We start from the raw sequence: 26,509 nt of genomic DNA, 5'->3' as shown, positions 1-26,509 counted from the left end.
ACACTCACAGTGAAGTGCCACGTTACGGCGAGCCTGTACCCGCTGAACTACAGAGGGGGCAGACCGAGGGCTACAAGTCAGGCCCCCCCCAGCTGGTTGGGTTTGCTTTGTCACCACTGTGTGCCCAGAGCTGATTTATTGTGGCACAGTGCCCTGAATGCCAGCAGAAGACACTCCTGGTGGTCTCCTCGAGGCGCATCACGTCCTGTCCACATACACTCGGAGCACTCGCCAGGACCCCACTCGGGCTGCCGAGCTATCGGCTCTCCTGCTCACGTCGGCCCCTCGCCACGTGAGCCCTGGTGGTCTTTCTGTTTGGGCTGCGTTGCCTGGACTGTCCTCAGGAGTTTGGCGAGTTGTCACCGCCCGCTGCTGTGCCATCATCCTCGGTCGCCCGCTTTAGTCCTATAAAGATCACTTTTAATGTATTGTTAGGACCTGCCTGACCTCGAACCCGACGGGCCACCCTTCAAGTGCCCACTCGGGGGCCGCGTGACGAAATAAAGTGACACTCGAGAGGAACAATTCACTTCCTTTATTACAATAGGAAAGGCTGGCTTCCCCAAGGGGCACACCCAGCAAGGGGAGCGCACATCGCTCTCAATCTCGAGACGGACAGACGGAGAGGTCACGGCGCAGCTCTGTAACGTGAGAGGGTCCCGCACTGACTGGCCCACCCAATAAAGTTCCAAAGGCTACACATAAAAATAGAGATTTCTTTGCCGCAGGCCCTCAAGCCTCCCTCGCCCGTCAGGCTTGGCAGTGAATAAATACAGCAAGGCATCCACTGCGTTGCCAGCTCTCCGGAGCGGACGGCCTGCCAGGCTAAGCTACAGCCGCTCCGCTCCATCAACGGTGCACAGAGAGAGAAAAACCCAAAAATAAAAATCTGAAAACGAAAAGGACACAAAAAGGTACAAAACTGCAGCATCGCTAAAATCCGTCGGGGCGCGCGGCGCGGCGCACATTAATACTGCTAACCAGAGAAGGGAGGAGCGGGCAGGAGCACGAGACGAGCCGAGGGCGCCGCTCCCCTCGTCGTCAGGCCTCCAGGAATGCCAGTGCCCTGCCACTCTGAAATATGACCAAGCAAAGTAGTCGAGGTGCCACCCCCTGCTCACGAGGTGCTTCCGGGCAGCTGGCACACATGGCACACACCCCCCCCCAACAGGTCCGTAAGGCAGTGGCTCCTCCTCTTCGGCTCAGTGCAAATGTGGACAGGTGTGTGTCCCTCACCTACCAGTGGTGCCGCCGGGCGTTTCTCCAGGGGGAGAGCGCATTTGTGCTGAAGCAGCGGCTACTCAAACGACATGAGATTTGTGGGGACCTGGAAGGAGAAGAAGAAGAAGGAGAAGGAGGGTTGGTTAGTCCAGCGATCCTCACATCGACCCGAGCTACACACTGTGCCAACGGGCACGGAAATCAAAGAAACACAGACACGCCAACCCTACTGCAAAGGTGGCAGCCGGACCAGCAGCTCTCACACTGACCTGGGCTGTAGCCAATATGTGCCCTACGAATTACAAAAGACATCACAAATGCCAAAGTGCCAGTCTGACGGCAGGCCGCCTTAGGAGCGAAAGTGGGAAACATGGACACCCCGATGCGCCGTATCAGGTACAGATAAAGACCCCTGGTCCAGGCTTTGGTCTCGTCACGTCAGCAACTCTCTGGTGACCGACAGGGGTACCCGCACGTGCCACCAGGCCTCCACAGGTGATTCAAAGCGCAGTCTGGGGGCCAAGGCGGCGGGCACGGGCCGCTACAATGGCTTCCCATATTAAGTTCAAATCCTTGACGTTTGCTTACAGGGTAGCCAAAGGGTCGGCACTTGTGGGGTCTCGTGCTCCTCGTCAAGTGCTCGGCTCTGCTAGTGAGTGGCATCAAATCTCGACGCGGACGAGCCGCTGGTCTTATGGGGTTCTTGTCACGAAGGGAAGTGCAGTTAGTTTTGTACTCGGTTTGCTTTAGAGCCTCTCACTTGTGATGGCCCACTTTGTACCCCTGTGGCTAAACGGCCCCCCAGATTGAGCTTTCCTTTCATAAACAGAATCTGCCAACTGAATAAACGTGCGTCATGTTCTGGGCGAGAGGCCCCTCCTGGTGCCAGCAAAGCAATTCTTACCCACAAGTGCCAGGCAGAGTTGAACGTGGGCACATCCATCCCTGCCCCGTGTGCCACTCGGGTTCACATGCTACTGAGCAGACGGCAAATCTGAGTCTTCAGTGTACGCCCGACGACCTCGGAGCAACGGGGGGCTCCCCAAAGTGTGACGTAACTCTGACCTTGCAATAAAAACTAGGAGTCACGTCACACACACTTCCTTTAATGGCTTTTTTATTTGGAGACCAAGTATTGTAGGGGCAGCACGGTGGCGCAGTGGGTAGCTCTGCTGCCTCGTAGTTAGGAGACCCGTCTGGGTTCGCTGTATGGAGTTTGCATGTTCTCCCCATGTCTGCGTGGCTTTCTTCCCACCGTCCAGAGACATGCCAATGAGGTGCACTGGAGATCCTACATTGTCCCGGTGTGTGTGTGTGTGTGTGTGCCCTGTGGTGGGCTGCTGGCGCCCTCTGCCCGGGGTTTAATTCCTGCCTTGCGCCCTGTGCTGGCTGGGATTGGCTCCAGCAGACCCCTGTGACCATGTGTTAGAATATAGCGGGTTGGACGATGACTGACTGACTGACTGACTGACATTCAGGTGAACAGACGGAAACCTCACAAGTCGGAGCCGCGAATACTCCGAGAGCACCTGTGATGCCCGGGACCATCAGTGCACGACTGACCGAGGGGCTACAGGGCCATGAAAATGGAAACAAACTCCGTCCACACGAAAACACAAAGGCCGCGTCCTGCACAGGCAACACGAGGAGACAGTGAGGTGATACACGGTGACATCTGACCAATCAGCCCGACTCTCCGTTTTGAACTGAGCCGGTGGTCTCCATTAGGGTCTTCTGAATTGAACTGTAGCTGCGAGATCTTTCACTTGGATGTTAGAGATGGCATCGAGTAAGTAAAGCTGGAAAAAATATTTAATGGGAAAAAAATGAGAATATTTTGGGGGAGGGGGGTCTTTACTATACCCACTGTACTTGAGCCATCTGTCCAGCCTACAACTTCTACACTGGCCACCAAGACACAAGCTGAAGATGAAAATGAACCGTCGCTCAAACTACAGACTGCTGAAGATCTGCTCCACTTGAGAGGCAGCTGCCACCATACCAGTGACGACCTGGCCAGAGAGCCGACGGTGGCAGCAGAAATCCGACAGGTGGCTCTGGTGTGGGGCGGCCGACAGGACGTGTCACACGGGTCAGTAATGGAGAATCTCGGCGAGCAGGTGTGAAGACCGAGCAGGGAGGGCAGGATCAGGGGCTTCACTGACCCCATAGCACCGTACCGTGACGAAGTGCCCTGATCAGTTGGAGTATCGCATGCCATTGTTACGTTAGGTTTGTATTTGTGCAGAGTCCTCACAAGGCCAGACGCCACGGTGTGTTTAACGGCGACTTGATGACGGAGCTCCGTTCTCGAGGGTGCAGGCGGTGAAACAGCAAACGCTCTTTGCTGGCATTTTGGTGAAGCCGATGACCTCCTGGGACTACTAAGGAAGGGCCGAGCGGGTAGGAAAAGGCAGCGGGCGAAGTTCTGTTACTAGCGCCGTGTAACGTTTATCACGGGGTGCTTGAAGAGGGCAGGAAGTGCCGAGAGAAACCACCGATGTGTTGCGTTTGAAAAAGCACAGCACGCTGGGGAAATTCCTAAAGACTGGAAACTATCAAATATCCTGTTATATAAAAAGGTAACTGGGCCAGTATGCTTAACGGGCATCGCGGGTAAAATAAAGGAAGAAATGACTAAGGAAAGGAACGGAGTAACACCACATGTCAAGAAAAAGCACTTCAGCAAATAGCAATGAACAAGAGGTGACCAGCAGAGCGGTGCAGGTGACATTACTGATCTGGCTCTTAATAGTGGCCAGCGTGGAGACGCAGACCACCAGGGACAAAATGTTCAGGAAGAACGACGTTAAAATAAATAGAGGGAGTTAAACGTGGCGTCCAGCAGGGGTCAGTCACTGCCTTGGCACATTTGATAGACGTAAAGAACGAGAATAAGAACACAAACAACAAGCTGGTTAAATCTGATGATGATGACGACGATACCAAACTAGACTCGGTCCAGGCAGAAGGACCAGGACAGAATGACGACTTTTAAAGACTTGTGGACATTGAAGCTGAGAGTGTGAGACACACGAGGGGCTTGGAAAGTCACCTCCTGAGGAGGACCAGGGGGCTGTAGGTCACAATCTGCAGTCAGGCAGTGGGACAGACACCATTCAGGTGGGGAAACGGGTTGATAGGTCATATAGCGCCCTGCTGTGTGGGGTCCAAGGAGTTTACACCTAAGGTAGATAAAACACCAGTGAGGCCTCATCCGAGTCTCCGTACTCCAAAAAGAGCCTCGGCAGAACTAGCGGAGGTCCGCAGGCCAGCGACCACGAGACCTGTGAGGCGTCAGCTAAGAGGTGACGGGACTGACGTGCTTACAACTGTAATTAGGGAATCGGCCGAGTGGACAAGCAGTTCAACACGAGGACACGGATGGAAACGCCAAAGCCTTTCTTCACATGCTAGCCACAGGAATCAATGGCCAAGAGTTTGGTGGGAGCCTTGGGGACCCTCAGACCCCTGCTGAAGGGCTTGTTCTCATCAAGACCGCTCTAATGCCCTCTCCAGAAAAGTGACAAATGAAGAACTAGAAAACATTATTATTATTATTATGGCTTGCCAGATGAAAATGTCTGGAAATGCAGTGACGGTGGGGTCGAGAGGGCATCGCCCGTTTTTGTCACCACATTATACTCTGCTGTTGTTTTGGTCATTTTCTGCCACTCTCTGAATGGGACAAGGCCTCAGTATGCTACATAAACCTATAAACAATGATTACTAATATCGATTGATTGTTTTACTGATAACGTGAGACACATTCCGTGTATTTGCCGTGTCACACGTGTCTACCTGTGCATTCTGGGAATCGTCACGGCCCTGCTGGCCCTCCATTACCTGCTGTCTGTTGCTTTGGCAGGCAGCGCTCAGGTGCTTGAACCACAGCATGGCGTTCATTCTGTTCCCAGCCTGGTACTTGTAAGAGTTTCCTACGGGTAAAGACAACACTGGTCAGCACAAGCGGCTGTCACTCTTGCCCATGAAGCCCAGCACTTCAGACCACCCACCACGTCTTACCATGCTCAGAGTCAGTCAGCAGAAACAGGTCTTGGTGCTCAGGGTCATCGGCCATTACTGCCATCCATCCAAGTACAGACATGCTCTTACTTGAGGTGGACTTGAACTGTGGAGACACACGGGCAGCAGCGTCACACAGAATGTAAAGGAAGCCCCCCCCAACCTCACATCAGGCCTGACCTACTCCAACCCCAGTTTCCCCATTGGGCAAATTCACATCAAAGCTGACTCCCAAAAGTCCAACCCTGCCCTGTCAAACTGCCCAAGCCCTGCACCTCCAGGTGACGTCTTCAGCTTGTATGGAGGAACACAAGGTGGGCGAGGCAGGTGGGCGAGGCAGGACGGGGCAGTCGGCGCTCACACTTACGTGCTTTCTCTCTGTAGCCTTCAGCGACTTGGCTGCATAGTAGAAGAGCTGAGTCCCACACAGGGCCACCCAATACTTGGTCCAGGAGGCCACCTGCAGAAGAACAAGAAGAGCCACACGGATCACGATATGCTAATGGACGAGCAAGATGGCGATGGCAGTGAAAAGCTTATTGCTTATTCTAGAGAGATCTTCTGAAATGGCCCGGACACGTTCGTTGGGACCCCTAAATAAATAAACGTGAGGGATTTTTCAAACTCGCCATTTTCTTGAATTCATATCACACACGTCTCCAATCGTGCAACTAGACATTAAAATGGAGAAAAGTCACCACTCTGCCCTTTGGTGTCACTGTGTCCCCCACGCTAAATGTGGACCACACCGAGCCAAGGAGATCAGAGAGAAAATGAGAGACAAGCACGTGAAGGGCAAAGGCTAGAAGACCACCATCTCCCTGTGACGAACATTAGCAAGAAGGTGCAGGTCCATGGGACTGTAGCCAACAGAATTGGCAGAGGGACAGTGAGAATGGCAGACAAAGAGCCAAGGACAACATCCAAAGACAAACAGGCCCAACTCAAGTGTCTAATGGCACCATCCGTCACTTTTATGAGTGACAGTGGGCTCAAAGACCTATCAGGACCCCAAAACATTCAAAGCCAGACTGGAATTTGCTAAAATGCATACTGACAACCCACAATGCATCTGGGAGATTGTCCTTTGGACAGGCAAGACAACATTGGAGCTTTCTGGAACGTCACATCAGCTCTGTGACCGCAGATAAGAAAGACAAACAGCAGCAGACCAACTGTGAAACATAGCGGAGACTCAGCAATGTCCGGCTCGGGGCACCTCGAGTCTGTGCAGGGAACTGTGAAATCTCAAGACCACCAAGACATTCTGGAGCCAAACATCACAAAACAGGTCATGGACCCTCCAACGGGGCCCCCAAGAATGGCCACAAACAAAACATAGGATTTTTCTGAAGTGGCCTTCGAGGAGCCCCGATTTAAATCCCATCGAACATCTATGGAAAGAACTGAAACACACCGTCTGGAGAAGACCCCCAAGCTGGAGCAGTCTGCTCAGGACGAGTAGGCCGGTGCAGACCAGGGCCGTCTAAACGCATGGGCATGCTGGGAGCCCCACGCTAATCTATGTATGCTGTGACTTGCTGAGTGGTTGTGTAGTTTGGGGTCGCAGTGCACCGCTTTGCCCAGGGGGTCTTGGTGTGGACGTCTCATGGAGAACTCCAGGAATCGCCTGTGTGGAGGGGCTGCAAACTCTAAAGGCTGTGTAGCAGTACATTAGGTGAGGGGTCCCATTGGTTTTTATTTAAAATATTCTGTTGTGTTTGCTCTGAGGATGATGATGGAGAAGTAGAGAGAAGGTCAGAAGGAGTTGCATTGCGTCTTTGTGGACCTGGAAAAAGTATATGACAGGGTGACCGAGAGGAGCTGTGGTATTGAATGAGGAAGTCGGGAGTGGCAGAGAAGAACATAAGAGTGGCACAGGATATGAACGAGGGACGTGTGACAGCGGTGAGGTCTGCGGTAGGAGTGACGGAGGTGGGATGACATCAGGGATCGGCTCTGAGCCCCTTTCTTATTCACAATGGTGATGGACAGGCTGACAGACGAGATAAGACAGGAGTCCCCGTGGACTGTGATGTTTGCTGATGACATTGTGATCTGCAGGTTGGAGACCCTGGAGAGGTGGATACACGAGAGGAGAGGAATGAAAGTCAGTAGGACCACCAAGACAGAATACATGATAGAGAGGTCAGAGGAGTGGTGAGGATGAGGGGAGTGGAGTTGGCAAAGGTGGAGGAGTTTAAATACTTGGGATCAACAGTACAGAGTAATGGGGATTGTGGAAGAGAAGTGAAGAAGAGAGTGCAGGCAGAGTGGAGTGGCTGGAGAAGAGTGTCAGGAGTGATTTGTGACAGACGGGTAGCAGCAAGAGTGACAGGGAAGGTCTACAGGACGGTAGTGAGACCAGCTGTCTTATATGGGCTGGAGACGGTGGCACAGGAGACAGAGCTGGAAGGTGGCAGAGTTAAACATGTTAAGATTTGCATTGGGTGTGACGAGGATCGACAGGATTAGAAATGAGGACATTAGAGGGCCAGCGGGGAGACAAAGTCAGAGAGACGAGATTGGTTGGTTTGGACATGTGCCGTGGAGAGATGAGGGGTATAATGAGAGATGGGTGCTAAGGATAGAGCTGCCAGGGAAGAGGAGAAGAGGAAGGCCTAAGAGGAGGCTTATGGATGTGGCGAGAGGGGACATGCAGGTGATGGGGGTGACAGAGCAAGATGACGAGGACAGGAAGAGATGGAGGCAGGCGATCCTTAACAGGAGCAGCCGAAAGAAGATTTGAAATATTCTGTTGAATCGAAACTCGAAAGCAGAGTCGAACAGGTGCCAATGACTTTTGCCAGTTTCAAGTTAGTTTTCGTGGAGGGGTGCCAACACATTGGCCACATGTGAAGCAGGACCATTCAGACTCATTTTACAGGATGTTAATTAGGCTCAAGAGCGCGATGTTCAAACACGTCCCTAGAAGCACACGCTAGCGAGTCCGTGTTTAAAGCGAGTAGAGGACAGACTGGGTAAATAATCAGTGCGGGATGCCAGTCGGGCGCAGCGGTGATGGAGTAACAGACAGGATGCAGGCTAAACGGGGTCCGCTCCTCCTTCACAGACGTAATCCATCTTTCATTACGCCACCTAAAGACTGGCCACGTGTGTGACCCCACATACTGCCCGAGGGAGCCCAATGTGCTTGAAAATGCTCTTCAAAATGCCAAGTTGTCCCGGCCTGTCGCTAATGAGGAAAGAGGCCAGCTTCTGTCATGTCAGCTACGATGACCTGCAGTGGGATCTCAGGACCCCAGCAACGGCCTTTACAAATCTGCTCTTAGTCCAAGGAAGCAGAAAACAAAGGGGAGAAGGCCCCCCATTTTAGTGTACCACCAACCCACTTGCCTGTCCCCGTCACGGGGGGCGCGAGGTCTTTACGGTGTGTGCCCACTCGCGTTCAAGCCGCTGGCCTTTCTAACTCCTCTCAGCAATGCACTCTGGGAGAGGAGCGGCTTACCGTGGGCTTCTTTCCTTCTTTCAGCAGAGTCTTCCTGCGCAGGACCCCCTGGATCGTGACCGCTCCCGGATACAAGTGTATCGCCAGATCCTCGGACTCCGCAGAGCTGGAGGGACACAACAACCACCGTTAGACAAGGGTGCGGCAGCACGACGGCAAAGCCACGGACTCTGGAGCCGCTTGGTGAGGCTCCTTGTAAGGTGTCGGCAAGCCCTCCACGGACCCCCAAAGAGGACAGACAAGATGATGAAGCCACACACACCAGTCAAGGACAGAGGCCACCACCAAAACGAGGCAGAGGAAGAGTACCTGCTGGCTTTCAGGTGTCCTCGATGGGGGATTCTGGTGACGGGGCCGAGGGAATGATAGAAGCGGTTCCTGTTGGATTTTTAGCACATTTTACACGGAATGAAGGCAGGCGCTCGCTCGTTCGCTCGCACACACATGACAACAGGGCGTTCGGCGAGAGACGGGCCTGTGAGCGCAAGCCCAGGACCCCGGCCCACCGCACTCGTGCCTCACAGAATGTTTACCTCTCAAAGGCCGGCCAGGACATCTCCTCGCTGAGCTCAGATCCTTCGCTGCTGCCTACACAGACAGAACATGTCTGTTAATTACATGCGCCCAGCCCGTCCAGGTGCTGCTATCCCACATGGCTTCGGGGCCAGTCATTCAGCTTGCTGTGTGCCCCCCAAGCTAAATGGCCGCTGGCATGCGCCACCCCCCCCCTCCCTCCCACCCTGGGCCGCTGCTGGTGGTGAGGGCGAATCGCCAATGGAGATGCCAACAGGCCCACGCCCTCTAGAGGCAATCGGAGAGCTGGACAATGGGGGGTCCTGCATGCAATGGCGATTACCTAGCGAGATGCCACTGGAGAGAGTGGAGCTCTCGGCTTGGCCCCGAGACGGGGTGTGGCTCTCCATCACGCTGTCGTCCAGCAGGTGGCGCGAGCCCGCGTTGGGGAAGGTGGCGCTCTTGAACTCCACCGTGTTCATCTTATGAATAAAGCTGGGAAGAGAGACAGAGAGGGCACCTCAGTGACAACGTGGGCCAGCCTGCCAGTCCAATAGCTCGACCCTAGAAAAGGCGCTAGGCGACTCTCAGGAAGTGGGGGTGGTCCAAGAGATGGGCGGGCATGACGCCCACGATTTCCGTAGAGCTCAAATGTAGCATTTGGTACTAACTTGTATCCCAGGCTGTGGCACTTCCTGTGTCCATAGGGGAGTAGATTGCGCGGGGAGGGCGGGGTGGAGGGCACCAGGGGTCCTTCCGCTGCCGGATTCCGCCGTCCGCTCTGTGGAGAGGCAGCTGCCTCTGGGCCTGCGGGGACAGGAGGAAAGGAGGAAAGTGAGACGGAAGAACGTCGTGCCAGCATTGTGAGGACGGCAGGAGGAAAGGGGGGACAAAAATGTCCACCCAGCAATGCACGCGGTCACACAGACACAAAGCCCCCTTGACACCCCCGCCACTTGAGGCTCACCCAGCAGATCCTCCCGGGAGGCAGTTGGGCGTGGTGTGCTGGTGCCAGGCTCAATCTTCAGGGACAGCCTGCAAGAGATCAGCAGGGAGGTAAAGGACCACACACTCAGCATGGCACAGGCCACCCACTACATGCCCAGGCCACACGTCGGTCTCCCTTACTTGTAGTTCTCGTCCTCCACAAACTTCTGCAGCTCCTCAATGTACTGCACCGAGTTGAGGTACTTCTGCACGTGCGGCAGAAGGGGGATGTCTAGGAGGGGAGAGCACAGGGTGGGTTAAGGGCGGCCCGTGGCACCGGCGCGCTGCTCCTAGAATCCCAACAGCCGCCGCTTACCGTACTGGCAGGAGCGCTGCAGATCCGAGATGATCCTCAGGATGTTGTTCATCAGGTTGGAGCGCTGCTCATTCTCCAGGATGCTGCCGGTGGAGGGGTAGGCCGAGTCGATGTAGGTCAGGTCCGACAGGTAGATTCCTGCAAACAAAAAGCCCAGGACGCCAGAAGGTTAGTGCCACTGCGCTCTCCAGGAATGTGGGATGTCAGGCGTGAGGAGGAGGAGGAGGAGGAGCTTCACTCGTGTGACATCAGCAGTGGGCCGAGCTGCCAGATCCTCTTTTAGAGAGGAAGCTGTGATCCCAAGGAAGCGATCTCAACCCTGCCTGCCCGCCGCACCTCATCTGGACTCAACCCGCACGGACAAGTGACGCCATGGCCCCTGTCACCGAAGGAGCGTGAGTGGGCGCGAGAGAGAGAGAGAGGGAAAGAGACGTGGACACCAGGTGGGTGCTTGCATGCGTGACGAGCGGCACAGTCTAAAGGGCTGTGGTGACACGGGGGTCCTCGGCGGTCCACACAAACACACGTCTGTCACTTGCCGTTCCTTTTGACACGAGGAGCGTGCGGCGCACACACACACAGGCGTCGTCCACAAACTCGCAGGCTGTGCTCACACACACACACTGCGCTAATTAAAAACACATGACCCCACAACGTGCTCAGAAGCCGTCCCGTTTGTTTGTGTAGCCAGCGAGCGACTCGTGTTGAGGAATTCCAGAGGCTCCGCCCCACTGTGCCTCACAATGCCCACCTTATTACAGGCAGCACCCACCCAGCCCTGGAAAAAGGTACCCCAGCAGGTCCAAGGGAGGGGCAGTGTGGCGCACACAGACACACACACACACACACACACACAGGGACGGCACGCAAGACCTCCGCTCCGTGAACAAAGGCTCCCTTCTCCCGTCCACATCGCCTGCTCACAGGTCACGTCATGTTAAACGAATTAGCAAGTGGATCAGGAGCTCCGGCGCATCCCAGACGACACATTTGGCAGAGGCGCGCGTGCACATCTGGGTAGTGAATTAAGCTGCGCTGTGGCCGCACGCCAGGGACTTTACATGTAAGCAGACATGAGAGCATCTGAAGACAGATCTCTGGCACACCTCGACGCGGGGCACGCATGGCGACCGGAGACTATTGGAGAGCGTGGCGAGGAGTGGCAGAGACGGCGAGGAGGGGCAGGGACGGCGTGTGAGCGCTCGCAGTCAGAGACACAAACCGCATCCAGAAATGGCACAGACAGGCAGCCAAATGTTTGTTAGGCAACTCCGAGTTTTATGGGAGCAAACAACAACACTGTCGGCAAATTACCTAAGCGGAGCCCGAGGACAGCCGGACAATCGTCACGTATTGGGGGGGGCAAATTACTTAATCGGAGCCCGAGGACAGCCAGACAATCCTCACGTATTGGGGGGGGAAATTACCCAAGTGGAGCCCGAGGACAGCCGTCACATGGGGGGCAAATTACTTGAGCGGAGCCCGAGGACAGCCGTCACATATGGCGGGGGTGGCAAATTACCTAAGCGGAGCCCGAGGACAGCCGGACAATCGTCACATATGGGGGGGAAATTACCTAAGCGGAGCCCGAGGACAGCCGGACAGTCGTCACGTGACAGGACGCTTCGTATGTTGGATTAGTAACAAAGTTAGCTGAGCCCCCCCACTGTGAGTCAGGCGAGTTTTACACAAAAATAACAGGAAGTTCAAATGAAGGCAAACCGACTTGATGTCAACTCTCGTTGGCACCTGAACCCCAAATCTAAAGATCGACGAGGGTTGTGAAGGTAAACGCGTGCTGAACGGGCAACAATGGCCCTGAAATGGGTACACCGCACAGACAGTAAATGGAGACAGCTGGAAATTCACTGGAGCAGGCGGTACGGCCAGTGCTGCCAGTCTAGTCATTCAAACCAAACAGAGGACCCTGACAGTGTCCGCCTCTGCCAGCTTGTGCTTGGGTAACTCTGATGACCCGCTAGGAGTAACACAGAGACACAGGCAGGGGCAACCTGAACTACAGTAACCTGTGCCCGATGTGGAGCCTTGCAGATCTCCATGCCACCCCTGTGCCCACAGAGGCTGCGATGGCGCCGCATTTGATTTTGTTTCATTGGCAGCGTCATTTGAACTTGTATTTCAGCTGGAACGCTAAATGCTCCACTGTCTGCCTCCTGTCTGTGTGGTCTGCTCCATTAACAAATAATGAAAACTCACAACAAGCCGGGCAGACCACCGGGCAGCTGGCACTGCAGCTACTCGAGGGGCAGACCTGCTAACTAACACGCTCATGAGGACTTGAAGGAGGAAAGAACTAAAATACCTGGCAAAGAGAATCGCTGATCTCCACGCGATGCCTGCTGTGGATTTTCACATTTTGTCCTCAAATCGTTTCCATTCATTCCCGTCATGAAGTCACACTCAGTACCCCAGAACGATGACGCGAACACAGGACATTAGAAATCAAACACCCTGGCGCGTCCCAGTCTACGGATCATCGCCGAGATGTTTCTACACCTTGGCAGTCGCGTTTGAAATTTCGAGACAGGTCCAGCTGCAGACCTCCGCCACGCTTCAGGACAGCCAATCAGATCACAGGTTTGTGTGCCCGCAGGCGTCATCTTCTTCAGTGGAGTGGAACTGCCCTGGTGCTGCTCCTCACTTTCACGTTTTTAATTTCAGAATCTGAACCTCATACAGCAACACACATACCAAGGACCCCTTCAAGCTAACCGACAGCCTCCAGGGTGGCACGACTCACATAGCGCAGCACTCTTCTTTGGTGACGTTTCCATCGTGGCCTTCTTGAATGGGTCAAGTGGTCCGTCAGGAATGAGCACCCAGGACAACACACCCTTGTACTGCCTGAGCACACTCATGACTGGCGACTTGACTTCTAAACATCGCATTAGTGTCAGGACCGCCACTCGTCACCCGTGCAATGCCACCTGCGACAGTGAAGCATGGAGGTGGCAGCATCAAGCTGTGGGCCTGAGAGACTCGACAGGCTGGAGGGAAAGCACAATGCAGAAAAGTACTAAGAGACCCCTAAGGAAACCTGCTCCGGACCCCACGGGACGGTGGTCCTACAACCAGCTCTGCACAACACTAAAAACAGCCGTCCCCCTGACAGAGCCCCAGAGGGTCTCCAGGGAAGTTTGGTAGAGACTCCCCAAACCCGGTGTCACGTCAGACCCCAGAAGTCTCCAGGCAGGCACGGGGGGCTTCAACGAAGTACTGAGGGAGGGGGTCTAAACACTCGTGTGTCCGTTTTCGTTTTGCCATTCAGGAGTACCAAGTGTCATCTGATGATGGACGTCGTGACTTGAAATGAGTTTAGCAGCGGGCAGCTGCAGATCTGGGGGTCCGGATATGCCCTGAACGGGTAGCATACTCTAAATCGAGTCGGCCTAACTTATCTTTGTAATTTCTACATTGACCCCCAAAAACACACAAACTGGGAAACGACAGCTTCATTAGCCTGGGTTGGGTGGCCATGACCAAGCTAGTGGACCCCTGCACTGTGCCAGTTCAGTCCTGGTGCCCCTCAGTGGCTGGTTACCATTACAGACTGGGTATGTGCCTCTGACCTGAGAGTGTTGTGTTGTGGACACTTAAGGAAACACTTTGGCTTGTAATTGTGTTCGTCTTTGGAGCTTTCTGGTTGTTTCTGCCACTAACTGCTGTTCATACTAATATACCTACGTTTTATTTTTATAGCGCCTTTCCCGTACCCAAGGTGCTTATTAATCAGTAAAGGAGTTTAGCAGTCTGTGCCCTCTGACCTGCTCGAGGTCTTACAATAAAGAGGGGATGCGGCGCAGGAAATGTGAACTGAGCCATGACTTAGTGAAACGTCTAAAGATACGGCAAACTGACCAACGTCCACACGTCATGCGGGCACCCGTGAGGCTTAACTCGTCAAACAAGGAGATCAGTTATGGGCACAAAGGGTGCGCGAGTGTCACGCTGACTGGAACAAAAATGGGCAGCAACTGGGCTTGAGAAGCGCCACACACCGATGGGCATTGACTACAGCTCCTTGAGGAGGAAGCTTTCTCCACAACTCTGGCTGGCACACAACTTTCTGGGAAGCTGCCCAAAATCACACACTTGGTCACTGGCACCGACTGCTTGCACAGCAGGGCCCATAAGCAAAACTCGGCTGAAGTGTCTGAACAGGAACTCGCGAGTGAGAGTCACCAGTGACAGACGGGGGTGGAGCAGGAGGAAGAGGAGCAGGAGGAGGAGGAGGAGGAGGTGGCTGGGGCCTGTCAAATACAACTGTGTGTGTGTGTGTGTGTGGGTGGAGCAAACGTTGGCACTGTAACCCTCAAGAGGAAAAAGTCCTTTTGGTGATTAAATTACGAGGAAAGCCATCTCAGAAAGAGGAGGGTCACCCCGTGTCAGTGATAACACATAAATGGACACGACACCTTTGACCCCAAGACAGTGTGTGTGTGACTACAGAACTATTAGGCTATCGTGTATATGTATGTATGTATGACTGTAAAAAACATTTGCACAGGTGGTGCCCATCAAGTTATCTTAACTAAAGGCCTCTTCTGAGAAAGGGCAGGTGGCACGTCCCTCATGTCGGCCGAGTGCTCAAACACTTTGAGATTCTTCTTGCTTTGGTATCACCCGTCCATAGCGCACACCAACCAACGAGAGAACGGGGAGGGGACCACCAGGGACATTCGACTCCATGGATGGCACATCGGAGCGGGCCACGCCAGTTCACACAGCCGAGGGTCACTGCCCACATCACATACACTGACCGACAGTCATCCTCAGCCCTGAGCCAGCGCCGCACAATCTCGCTCCTTTGTGGTTTGTTCCTCCCCATCGTTTTGTGGTCGATAAACCAGAAGACCTCAAACAGGCGACGTCCTCTTCAGCTCACGAGGTCCTAACCCGGCATGTCTCTTAGTCCTCATCGCTGCGTTCTTTGCACCGTACTCCCCGGTGGGCACCCATTGGCTGTCGGCTCTCCCTCAAGCAGGAAGACAAAATCAAACGTGCCGGACTTTAGTGGGGGGCATCAGCCTAAATAAAAGCTACGTCTGCCGTGCAATAAAACGGGAAGAGTCGTCGGGACCCGTTCAGCGAATCCCACCAGGCCAACAAGAACTAAAGACTGGCACGAGTGTAGAGTCTCAAACCGCCAGACGACCCACTAAAACAAAATCTGAACATCCGGTGAACGGACTGAGAGGGAAGACCACCTCAGACTAACAAATGGCCTCTCGGCTTCAGCCCACCACGCTGGCAGCTTTTCATCCCCCAAAGTTTCCCTCCAATTGATCTTCTTGTTTAATTCGCTCGCCATTCTACATTTACCAACGTGCACGTGTGGCACAGCGTTGGGCTCTCAGCGCTCTTTTCTCTTTTTCTTTGAAGTTTGCTCCCTTCATTTTATCCTCATAATGGTGACTAACAAGGAGCAGAGCAGAGCAGAGCAGAGCAGAGCCAGGGGTAGCGGGCAGTGAAATCCTCGCGGGTGGTGCCGCGTTGGCACTTTGCAGTATGGAGGTGGTAGCGCTATATAAAATGTAAAGAATGATGATGATGATGGGGATTACTAAGGCTGAAAGGCCGCAGCGCCAGGCCCTCGACATCAGGGGTGGCATCCCGGAGGGGCGCAGCGGCTTCTGCTCCAGCCATCGTCTTCATTTGGAACCAATTAGGACTTTTCCTTAAAGATGAAATGACTCGAGCTTTAGGATTACAAGCGCAGCAGCCAAACAGATGAGCAGGTAATTGATCCCACTTGTATCTGCCAGTCGAGACCCAAGACGAGGGGCAAAGTGAACCTGCCGAGCGCTCAGACGGCCCACCCTCTCAGACTTCAATAATGTGCTCCATTAAGACAATTTCGCTTCCCATTAAAAATGGTGGCCCTCCAGGAGGGTTAGAGACCACCGATACGCTGTGGCTGGGCATCTGTTGGCTCGCTTTGCAGCCCCTTATTGTTTGGCTGCAGGGAATGGAAACAAACAAAAAAAAAAAAAGAAAAAAAAGGCAAAACCTCAAAAAGCGCATCAATGAAAACGAGGCAAAGGAAGTCGGGGCCATCAGCAGCAGCAATTGGTTACTAATGAAGAAAATGGCTGGCATGCAAAACCACAGGGTCCGACTTGGACGTCCCTGCAGCAGTGTGTGCGCCTAATAAAGAACCGGACCACCGGGAATTCAATAAAAAACAAGCAGCCCACTAAATGCGACACTTCAGTCAAATCTAGCAGGCCCACTCTGGACATTTCCGATGTCAGGCCCTGTGAGGCAGACCCCTCGTTAGTGCTGGTCATCATCATTAAGGTACAATGAGGTGACCAGACCCCCACAGAGAGAGTTTAAAACTTAAACGTTACGGCAAAATGTCAAGGACTCCCACGTTTGTTAGCACCGCAGGGCACGGCAAGAAAAAGAGTTGAGCAAATTGAACAAAGACGACGGCTGGCTGGGGGGCACGGAGAGTGGGGGGTTTAGGCCATAGGGGGGCCGAGGACTGGGAATGAAAAGACCAGTTAAACAATCAGTCGGCCGGCCACAAGTGACAATAGAGCGCCCTGCAGCGGGACGAGATGGGCAGGCTGTGTAAGGAAAGCATCAGGGATGCCAGTTCACCTCGCTTCACCTACAGGTGCCCGCTGAAAAGGCGCCATACACTATAAAGGCCTCTTGCTGGTTTATCTTGCACTATTTGTCCACATTATTATTAACATTTACACAAAAACCTTAAACTGACAGCCCACCCACCCAACGGCAGGGCCTCGACTCAACTTGGAGACTGGGTGCCAGCCAGCCAGAGGGCACAATCACATAAACACAAGCTCAGAGTTGCCCCATCACTACCCAGAACGCTCGAGTTTAGCCCAAGTGTGCCGTGTGAAAAGGGCAGCCAGTCGAGAAGATTCAATCACATAAACGTCAAGCACCAAAATCATACTTACGAGGGCATGCGGTGTCGTGACGTCAGACCCCTGGATCACTCCCGGACCTCTAGCTGACACCATGATTTCTATTTCAAAGGGCACCCACATTTGCTGGGTTTGCCCTTTTCTTTTGTCACCAACTGTAATGGATGTGCCCTCTGCTTTGTGCCAGCCTCCCAGCTAAGCACTGTCAAGATACTTGTAGGTGTCACAAAAGGACGCGTCACCTTGGCCCACAGGGGCGTTGACTCAGATTCCCGTATTTGATGTAGTTGGCATGAGCGACGCCGAGCTGTGCCACACTAACCCAGCGTTTCACTCATTCTTCTCTGCTTAATGTCTGTCAAACACGGCGTCTGGACACAGCGCGATGGACCAACTGTGGGCTGACGGTCGGACCCCTCTAGCCGAGCCGATTATGCTCATCTCCAGTCTTTACACTCACCATGCCTGCTGGAATCATTTGTTTGTTCCCAAACCTGACATTACCCGGAGTCACGGGCACCTCATTTGCCGTACCCCCAGTAGATACAGACGGCCGGCCCTCTGCGACGCACAGCGTTTTTCTTAATTCTATTCTTCATAAGGAGCCATAGGCGAGGACACTGAAATACTGCGGTATGCCCACTGGGCCCGTAAGGCTGCAAGTGACGTAGCGTCAAGGCTGATGGCTCACGCAAGGCCGCCATGCCAGTCCAGTTTTGTCAGCCTCCCTGTCACACAAACGGCTTAAGAGGAGGCGACATGCTCAATGTCACTGAACACGTCAGCATCAATGGCCTCCTGACTGTGACTGGCGCCCTCTAGTGTAGGCATGGACCTAGGACCAAACCTCATTTCTTTAAATAGATTTTGTACAACTGGCCCAGTTCAGTGCCCGCATCCCTGTGCAGAAGCGTCAACAGTGTGCCAGCGTGGGCCACAAGCCCTACACTGTCAATCGAGGGCGACATTCTCGACATTCCTAGAGATCTGTCACGGGTACCAACACAATGCATTGCACTTTCACTCCAACAGATGGTGCACACGACCAATACTATAACCTAATAAAGGAAAATTGAAATAAAAAAAGAAGGACTAGAAATGAAACAATATTGACAGGGAAAGTACTAGCGCCCTGGAGCCCACTGTCTGATCACGGTGGTCTTCATCTCAGGGCTTGGGATGCCAGCGTGTCCTCTTCACGGCTGTTCATGATTCCGGCTCTCCCTTTGCTACATCATGAAGGGCGGATCAGCAGAATGCTTCAAAGGAGACGCAGACAGACTCCCACTATCTCCCCTTTTTGATTTTTTATTCACGTTTTCCTTTATTATATATAATATAATATATATATAATGGGAGTGTCACTTACCTCATTCACACAGCTCTTGGTGTAGCAAACAACAGTACTAATGTTTGTGAATTGCCATCTGTTGGAATGAAAAGTCCAATGAACTGTAAAACGAGCGTTACGAAGTACATTCCAACAGATGGCGCAATGCAAACATTAACCCTGCATTGGCCCAACAGAGGAACTCTAGTCTTAAACAGTGCCGCCATGTCACATTAAGTCACGCGGACGACCCTGGCGATGCTTCCATTACAAATGATACCAACTGCTCAAACAAAACGTCACCATCAGAAAATGAGCAACGACGTCCGTGATCCCCGTCTTGTGCTTTAGAAATGCATTTAGTCAATTCAGCTCCCGGATTGCACACACACACACACACACACACACACGTCACTCTCGAGTCCTGTGGGGGCCGCCATTCCACTCCGTGTGCTTCTGGATGACGACGATGCAGGGATCTGAACATCAACCAGTTCTGCATTGGGACACTTTCAACACGTCACCTCCCGCTCTCGAGACTGAGTGGCCGAGTTTAGCTCCGCACGTTCGACTACTGAGACGCGTCACTTCTACCAGGAGAACGCCGGCCTCTGGAAATTTCTTTTGTGGGCCGGAGTGTGAAGTAAACACGTGCAGAGGGGGGGCCGAGTGTGACAGACAGGCGCAGGCCACAAAGTCCTAAACGGGAATGCGGTTTAAAACGTTTACTGGGCCACACCATCGGGTTACCTGGGAAGAAATCTACCTGCGATGACGAGGACTCGACCCGATTTCACTCGTCAGCATTTGGCTCACCTTGGCATTTCAGAAATCAGGGAGGGTCCTGTGAATAATCAGTCAGCTTATTGTTGCCATCCCGTCCTGGGTACGACGTTAACCTGCACCCAGCCCTGCAAGTAGGCCCTCCAACCGGCAGGGAAAACTTGGTGGCAGAATTGGCACTCCAGCCACTGCAAAAAACCTCCCACTGGTTCCGTTCCATCTGAACTTGTGTGGTGCCGAGGTGTGCCACCCATTGCATGGCTGCACTCGGGTCCCAATCTGGGAACCGGAGTTGGTTTGTCATACGGTGGGTGCGGCAATGCGCTGTATCAGTGCCCGCTCCTAACCTCTCTTTCTTTACATCTGCCCACGTCCTCTCAGAGCTCCCCACTCGTTGACCAGTCCATTAGGGCGAGCCCACCAACTGGCCCAGTTCTGATGGGTGGGTGTCTTTGACCAGACACTCCGCACAGTTCTTGATTACTGAGGAGGTCACTTATCACTGAATGTGTGACACTCTTAACCTTTAACCCCAAAGTCCAACTGGGTGACCAGTGACTACTAAACACAAACACACCGATTACAAGCAGAGGCTTATGGGGGCTCAAGCAGAGCTCCTCACACGCAGGGGGCCGAGTAATCTGGCAAGCCCAAGATGTCAGTATTTGGCTCGGAGAGGCCCGATGATTAATCACTCATCGTGTTCTTGTGAAATCACCGCAGGTTTACAGGCCATTACTGTCCCATGAGCAGAGCTCTCCGAGATTCCAACGTGAATGTTTATTATTAACGTGTCGCCAGTCATCAGCCCACCATGATTAATGAGTCGAAGTGCCTCACCTCGAAACCAGCGGACCCAGAGGAAACCCACATGGACACACTGGTGGGATGTGTTGGGGGGGAGATTGAGAACATACATACTGTGAACCCCGGACTACTTACTGTGAAGCAGTGGACCACCAGTGCCCCCCACTTCAGTCTACATGCGTACAACATGCAATACAGGACCATTATGAGGAGACGATGAAGACGAAGAGCAGTTTGTGTGCTTAAGTGGCAGAGGACGGGTCCTATGAAATTCACACTTTTAGGTGCTGATCAACATACAACACGTCGCCACTCTCTGCCCACCTCAGAACTTGTCTTTACCTCACCTTCAAAACTTCACAACTTATTTGTTACAAATTCATACAAACTGTCAGTACACGTAAAACATGGGGTGGGGGGGGGAGAAGGGCTAATAGTAATGTATTCATATGCATGCCAACCACCTGGGCGGGGCTAAACAGGGCTATCTGCATAAGTGTCAGGTGATGGGTGGAGCTAAACAGGTTGATATGCTTGTGTCAGGCGATGGGGCGGAGCTAAACAGGTTGATATGCTTGAGTGTCAGGCGATGGGGCGGAGCTACACAGGTTGATATGCATGAGTGTCAGGCGATGGGGCGGAGCTACACAGGTTGATATGCTTGAGTGTCAGGCGATGGTGCGGAGCTACACAGGTTGATATGCTTGAGTGTCAGGCGATGGGGCGGAGCTAAACAGGGCTATATGCATGAGTGTCAGGCGATGGGGCGGAGCTAAACAGGTTGATATGCATGAGTGTCAGGCGATAGGGCGGAGCTACACAGGTTGATATGCTTGAGTGTCAGGTGATGGGGTGGAGCTAAACAGGTTGATATGCATGAGCGTCAGGTGATGGGGCGGAGCTACACAGGTCTGTGTAGCGAGTCCCATGAACTTCTAACTTGTATGTTCTAATGGTGGAATAGCCAACAGGGGAAGGCAGCTTGATGTCCGAGGTCTCCAGGACTCTCTGAACAAATCCAGATCCTATTATGGGATATCATCTTCTGTCGACTTCTGCTCTGTACTTGTCATATTCCTATCGTATTGTATTGTTCTGTTCTGTGTATTGTGTTGTATTGACCCCCCTTTTTCTATTTTTGACACCCACCATACTTTGAAAGGGGTCTTTCTTCGAATTGCCTTTCCGGAGATTTCTTCCCTAGAAGTGTTTTTTTTTTTTTTTGGGAACTTTACCTCGTCTTCTTAGAGAGTCAAGGCTGGGAGGCTGTCAAATGCAGGGGCTCAGTTAAAGCCCACTGCGGCACTCGTGTGATTTTGGGCTACACAATAATAAATGGTATTGTTTTGACACTTTTCCTCAGTCCATGTTTAGTGCCTCACCCTGAAGACAGGAGGAGGAGGGGCTATCGGTGGCGCTTGATTGGCAGCCGACTGGGCGGGGCTAGACACACTGCTAGCTCCTCAGTGTCCAGCTGGCATTCAGAGCCCTTTCACGTGCCAGTGGACATACAAGACGTCACCATCATTGGCGTGTGCCAGTTACAAGACGGCGGAGTGAAACACAACAGAAGAGCAACATTTGGAAGCCTTGGACTTCTTAAGAGTTTTTAATCAGCCCGAGTATTTCTGCAACGCCTTTTATCGTAATAACAATCTACACCGAGTGCCCATTAACCCGATGCTTCAAACAAGGAAGCAACATCAAGTGACAGGAAATTAACGGGCAGAGAAGAAATGAAGCAAACGGCAAATTAACAAGCCAATAAACTAAACTTCCAGCACATCAGACCCAGCGGGTGACGTCCAGCAGCGCACAAGTCAGCTGGCCGGCCGGTAAGGAGAGGATAAACAAAGGCGGCCGTTCTCGGCAGCTGCAGATGGCGTCAGGGCCTGGCACAGCTCTCCCCGCTCATCCTCCCTCCCTCTTGGGCTCACATGTGCAAGTCGATGGCATCTGACAGGCTTCTCAGGCCAAATGAAGGCGGCAGTGCCGGCCTGGCAGACGCCCGCGACTTAAGCGTGAAGACCACTGGAGGCGGGGGTCTCGCTCTCTCCTCTCTCTGTTCCTTTTCTTGTTGTTTACAAGTCTTCAGAATATTGTGATAAATGACATTTCTAATTCAAGCGTCTGGAAGTCTGGGCACCAGATGTGGAAAGTGTGGAGTTTGGGGCCGGAGCCGGGGAGCCCTCCTGTACAGCGAGGTCTGGCGAGTCTCCCTCTTGGTCCGCCTGTGTGTGTCTGTGTGTCTGTCCAGCCCAGCTACACACCGAGGACCATCACGCGTGACGCCCCGCCCCGCCCCACCTCCTACCCACTCATTCCATTCGTATTTTTTTCTGTCAGCTTGGCGCTCTTCACCCTAACAATTCACCATTGTCTGTTTTTGCCCTTTTGTTCTCCCCTCAGATACCAAAGTCCCCCCGGCTACCTGAAAGCACCGAGCCATGCGTGCCCTGCTGTGGACCGCTCTGTCGATAGTCTGCCTCTCAGCTCTGGCCGAGAGCAAGCAGGCCGCCAGCAGGAGGCGAGCCCGCTCCACAGACGAGTACGAGGTCAACAAGAAATGCTCTTACACCTTCCTGATTCCCCAGCAGAAAGTCACGGGACCCATCTGTGCTAACTCCAAGGGGCCGACGCTCGAGAAGGACAGGGTGACCAAGATGGACTTGGAGAACGTCAAAGATGTGCTAACCAAGCAGAAGCGGGAGATGGAGACCCTGCAGCTGGTGGTGGACGTAGACGGCAACATCGTCAACGAGATGAAGCTGCTGAGGAAGGAGAGCCGCAACATGAACTCCCGGGTGACCCAGCTGTACATGCAGCTGCTGCACGAAATCATCCGCAAGCGCGACAACTCGCTAGAGATCTCGCAGCTCGAGACCCGCATACTCAACGTCACCTCAGAGATGTTCAGAATGGGCAGCCGCTACAAGGAGCTGGAGGCTCACTACTCCATGCTGGCGGCCCTGGTCAACAACCAGTCCATAATGATCTCCATGCTAGAAGAGCAGTGCATGAGAACCTTCAACAAAAAGGACCTCCCCGTCATGCCACCGCTGGTGCAGGTGGTGCCACCAAACATCCCTCACAATAACCGCTACACCAGCATCCTCTATGGGGGCAATGAAATCCAGAGGGACCAAAACCCGGCGTACCCCCAGGAACAGGAGATGGTCCTCAACAAGTCCCCGACGGGCAGCCCCATTGGGATCCCTCCAGTTCTCATCACTGTCAACACAGACGGTAGGACCGATAGAAATGGCGGGGAGGGTGGGGTTGTATGGCACGACGTAAAGCACCAGTCCAGGTGGGCTTAGAGGAGGTCCTGTGGCCACTTGATCAGCCCAGCAGACCCAGGCATAGCCCAGTCCAGCGTGCCATTAAGGGATGGGCCAACCACGGCCAATGCGCGAGGCCCCGAGGGCAGCAACATGCGCTGTGCAGTTTAGGCAGCCGGCCGAGTTAACATTAGGGGCTGACCATGCTGCCCACTGGCAGGCACAGCTGGACTGGGGATCGGCACCCGAGTGGTTAGCTGCAACGCGAGCAGTGCCAGGCAAGCTGTAAAGACGTCACACAGATGTGTCCGATGACGTCACGGCCAGTGTTAAAGGCGGCACCGAGCAGAGCCGGCAGTGGCCCTCTGGGGACACACTGACACAAAAGCCGGGTGGCCAGTTTAGGCGCCACTCAAGAACAAAGTGGCACGTGGAAAACAATCAGCTAAAATAATACATCACCCCAAGATGCTCATACGGGGGACCCGGCTTGCTTTGCCAGGCGTTGCGGGGTTAATCAGCTGCTGGCCGTACTGTATGTGTGCCAAACACCCCCCGTATAACACTTTCCACCTGGCACTGCGGGGGCTGTAGAGAGGACACCCTGAAAGACCCCTAAATCCTCACACGGATCATTTGTGCCTTCTTTTTTTCCGCAGGCCCTTTCAAGGACTGCTACCACGTGCGGAATGCCGGCTACGCTGCCAGTGGCATTTACCTGGTCAAACCGGAAAACAGCAACAGCGTAATGCAGGTGTGGTGTGAGCACGGCTTGGACAACGGGGGCTGGACGGTCATTCAGCGGCGAATGGACGGATCGGTCAACTTCTTCAGAAACTGGGAGAACTACAAGGTAACAGCAGTCTGTGGACCAGTAGGACGTCTGTCTGGGTGTCCAATGACGGCAGTCATGACTCGACTGGCTCTGTGTCTGTGTGTGTGTGTGTGTCTCAAGTGCCCGTTTGGGTGATGGCCCACGTCTGTTCTCTTCGGGCTCCTTTCAGAAAGGATTTGGGGACATCGACAAGGAGTACTGGCTGGGCCTGGAGAACATCTACAGCCTCACCAAGCAGGGCAGCTACCGCCTACTCATCGAGCTGGAGGACTGGACAGACAAGAAGGTGTACGCCGAATACAGCAGCTTCCACGTGGAGCCCGAGACCGACTACTACAGGCTGCGGCTGGGAACGTACCAGGGCAACGCCGGCGATTCCCTCATGTGGCACAATGGCAAGCAGTTCACCACGCTGGATCGGGATAAGGATGCTTACTCAGGTATGGCAGCTGAGGGAAAGGGAACGCCTGCTCAGGATTCTGAAACTGCAGCCTGATGGTTATTGGAGTCATTTGCAGGCTTGGGGCAAAGCGGGCGCTCGAGTTTGTGTCACTGCCCGTTAAGATGGCATCTTAACCGCACGAGTCGCCTCACCCGCAGTCTCCAGAAGGCCAGCTTTAGTTACCTTTGACTGACTTCTCAGCACACTGGCGTCGATGTCACCTCGGCTCTTGTGCAATGTCGCGCCACGCCTCTCACGGTCCTCTTTTTGTTTCTTTCGACAGGTAACTGTGCCCACTTCCATAAGGGGGGCTGGTGGTACAACTCCTGTGCTCAGTCCAACCTGAACGGAGTCTGGTACCGAGGAGGCCAGTACCGCAGCAAATTCCAGGACGGGATCTACTGGGCCGAGTACCGAGGAGGCTCCTACTCCCTGCGGAGAGTTCAAATGCTCCTCCGGCCCATTGACTAAAGCTACACGCTGCCGTGTATATAAAGCCTGCCTCTTTCTTCTTGATTTACGCACACTAGCAGGTGGAAGTGCTCTGCTCCTGGGCTGAGGCGACTCCCCGCGTGGAGGGTGCGGGCGTGGGCACCTTGGCAGCAGTTCTGACCAGCTGCCGCTTACAAACAGTTCCAGACTGCTGCCCTCAGCCCTCATCGATGCCACCCGAAACGAGTACCTGAGGCTGCAAACAGGAAATCGAGGGGGAAAAAAAAAAAAAAGAAAAGCCCCCCTGCCACTTCTCATTTTAGCTACCTGCATGTGAAAGTCGGAGAATCCCGGGGGCCAACCCAGCTGTGCGCACAGTCATCATGTTGCCTCAATGGTTTTCCCAATTATGTGTTGTTTAAATAATTAAAGAGTTAAATATTTTTACATTAGACTGTTTGTTACATCGGAGGTCCCGCTATACTACTCGTGAGCCGGAGGGGTCCCGTCAGAAGCGCTCAGCGATGACACCTGGGCAGGGAGGTCACTCCTGCAGCGGTCCCAATGGGCACCACCCTTTACTCATCAGATCTGAGGGGCACGATGGCAGGGCTGAACTTGCAGCACAGAGGTACGTTGTGTAAGCTCCGCGTGACACCATTTTATACCAATCGCGAGATCTCTGCCAATCTCCTAGGAGAACGCACATCGTGAAAGAGTTAAATCCTCTAGGAAAAACAAGCGATCATGTGATCGCACCGCTGCCATCTTGGAAAGTCGGACACATGAAAAAGATAAAATTCCCCTCACACCTGCCAGCAGATGGGCGATAAATCCGAGTCAGAAATTCCACAGGAACTTGGGGGCCACCAGTCGGACCACTTGAACTCACCGAGCTTGGACGTAAAACTGAGCTGAGCGCTCCCCTTAGTTAAATAAAAACGTTGAATATTAATAATAATAGGTGATGAATATTTAATTCCCTCAGTTTGCTCTGCATTTTCACAAAAACAAAATACAACTTATCTTTAATCTTGCAGACCAAGTAAAATCCGAGTGGAAGTTCACGTAATGCCCTGAAGTGGGAGCTCTAAAAGCACCGACAGCACACGAACGTCACGGAGAGACCCTGTGCTAAAACGTA

General features: G+C 53.4%; 2 protein-coding genes across 7 annotated transcripts in view; one reads left to right on the top strand and one right to left on the bottom strand.

Moving 5' to 3' along the window:
* Positions 1 to 520: 520 nt before the first annotated feature.
* ralgps2 (Ral GEF with PH domain and SH3 binding motif 2) overlaps positions 521 to 26,509 on the bottom strand; it is a 61,881-nt gene continuing 35,892 nt past the window's right edge. For 3 of the 5 annotated variants that reach the window (XM_039734508.1, XM_039734510.1, XM_039734509.1), the window contains exons 10-21: positions 10,533 to 10,670; positions 10,358 to 10,448; positions 10,197 to 10,264; positions 9,901 to 10,036; positions 9,573 to 9,724; positions 9,250 to 9,304; positions 9,026 to 9,094; positions 8,717 to 8,822; positions 5,615 to 5,707; positions 5,248 to 5,353; positions 5,068 to 5,159; positions 521 to 1,327 (exon numbers count right to left, since the gene is read on the bottom strand). In XM_039734508.1, coding sequence (XP_039590442.1) covers positions 1,298 to 1,327; positions 5,068 to 5,159; positions 5,248 to 5,353; positions 5,615 to 5,707; positions 8,717 to 8,822; positions 9,026 to 9,094; positions 9,250 to 9,304; positions 9,573 to 9,724; positions 9,901 to 10,036; positions 10,197 to 10,264; positions 10,358 to 10,448; positions 10,533 to 10,670 — 1,136 coding nt within the window. In that variant the 3' untranslated portion in view covers positions 521 to 1,297. The remainder of the gene's footprint in view (positions 1,328 to 5,067; positions 5,160 to 5,247; positions 5,354 to 5,614; positions 5,708 to 8,716; positions 8,823 to 9,025; positions 9,095 to 9,249; positions 9,305 to 9,572; positions 9,725 to 9,900; positions 10,037 to 10,196; positions 10,265 to 10,357; positions 10,449 to 10,532; positions 10,671 to 26,509) is intronic. The other 2 variants (XM_039734511.1, XM_039734512.1) reach the window with 1 other exon arrangement.
* angptl1a (angiopoietin-like 1a) lies at positions 10,813 to 25,812 on the top strand. 2 transcript variants are annotated; one of them, XM_039734513.1, is made up of 5 exons: positions 10,813 to 10,975; positions 22,785 to 23,621; positions 24,316 to 24,509; positions 24,661 to 24,931; positions 25,217 to 25,812. In XM_039734513.1, exons 2-5 carry the CDS (start codon positions 22,823 to 22,825, stop codon positions 25,402 to 25,404), a joined length of 1,452 nt encoding a protein of 483 aa, XP_039590447.1. In that variant the 5' UTR covers positions 10,813 to 10,975; positions 22,785 to 22,822; the 3' UTR covers positions 25,405 to 25,812. The 2 variants fall into 2 exon arrangements, with proteins under 2 accessions (XP_039590447.1, XP_039590448.1); XM_039734514.1 differs by lacking the exon at positions 10,813 to 10,975 and adding an exon at positions 21,874 to 22,210.

Source organism: Polypterus senegalus, chromosome 14 (assembly GCF_016835505.1).
Source record: "Polypterus senegalus isolate Bchr_013 chromosome 14, ASM1683550v1, whole genome shotgun sequence".
NCBI classification, from domain to species: domain Eukaryota; kingdom Metazoa; phylum Chordata; class Cladistia; order Polypteriformes; family Polypteridae; genus Polypterus; species Polypterus senegalus.
Note: the sequence above shows the minus strand (reverse complement) of the source record. Positions and strands in the feature narration are given on the sequence as shown.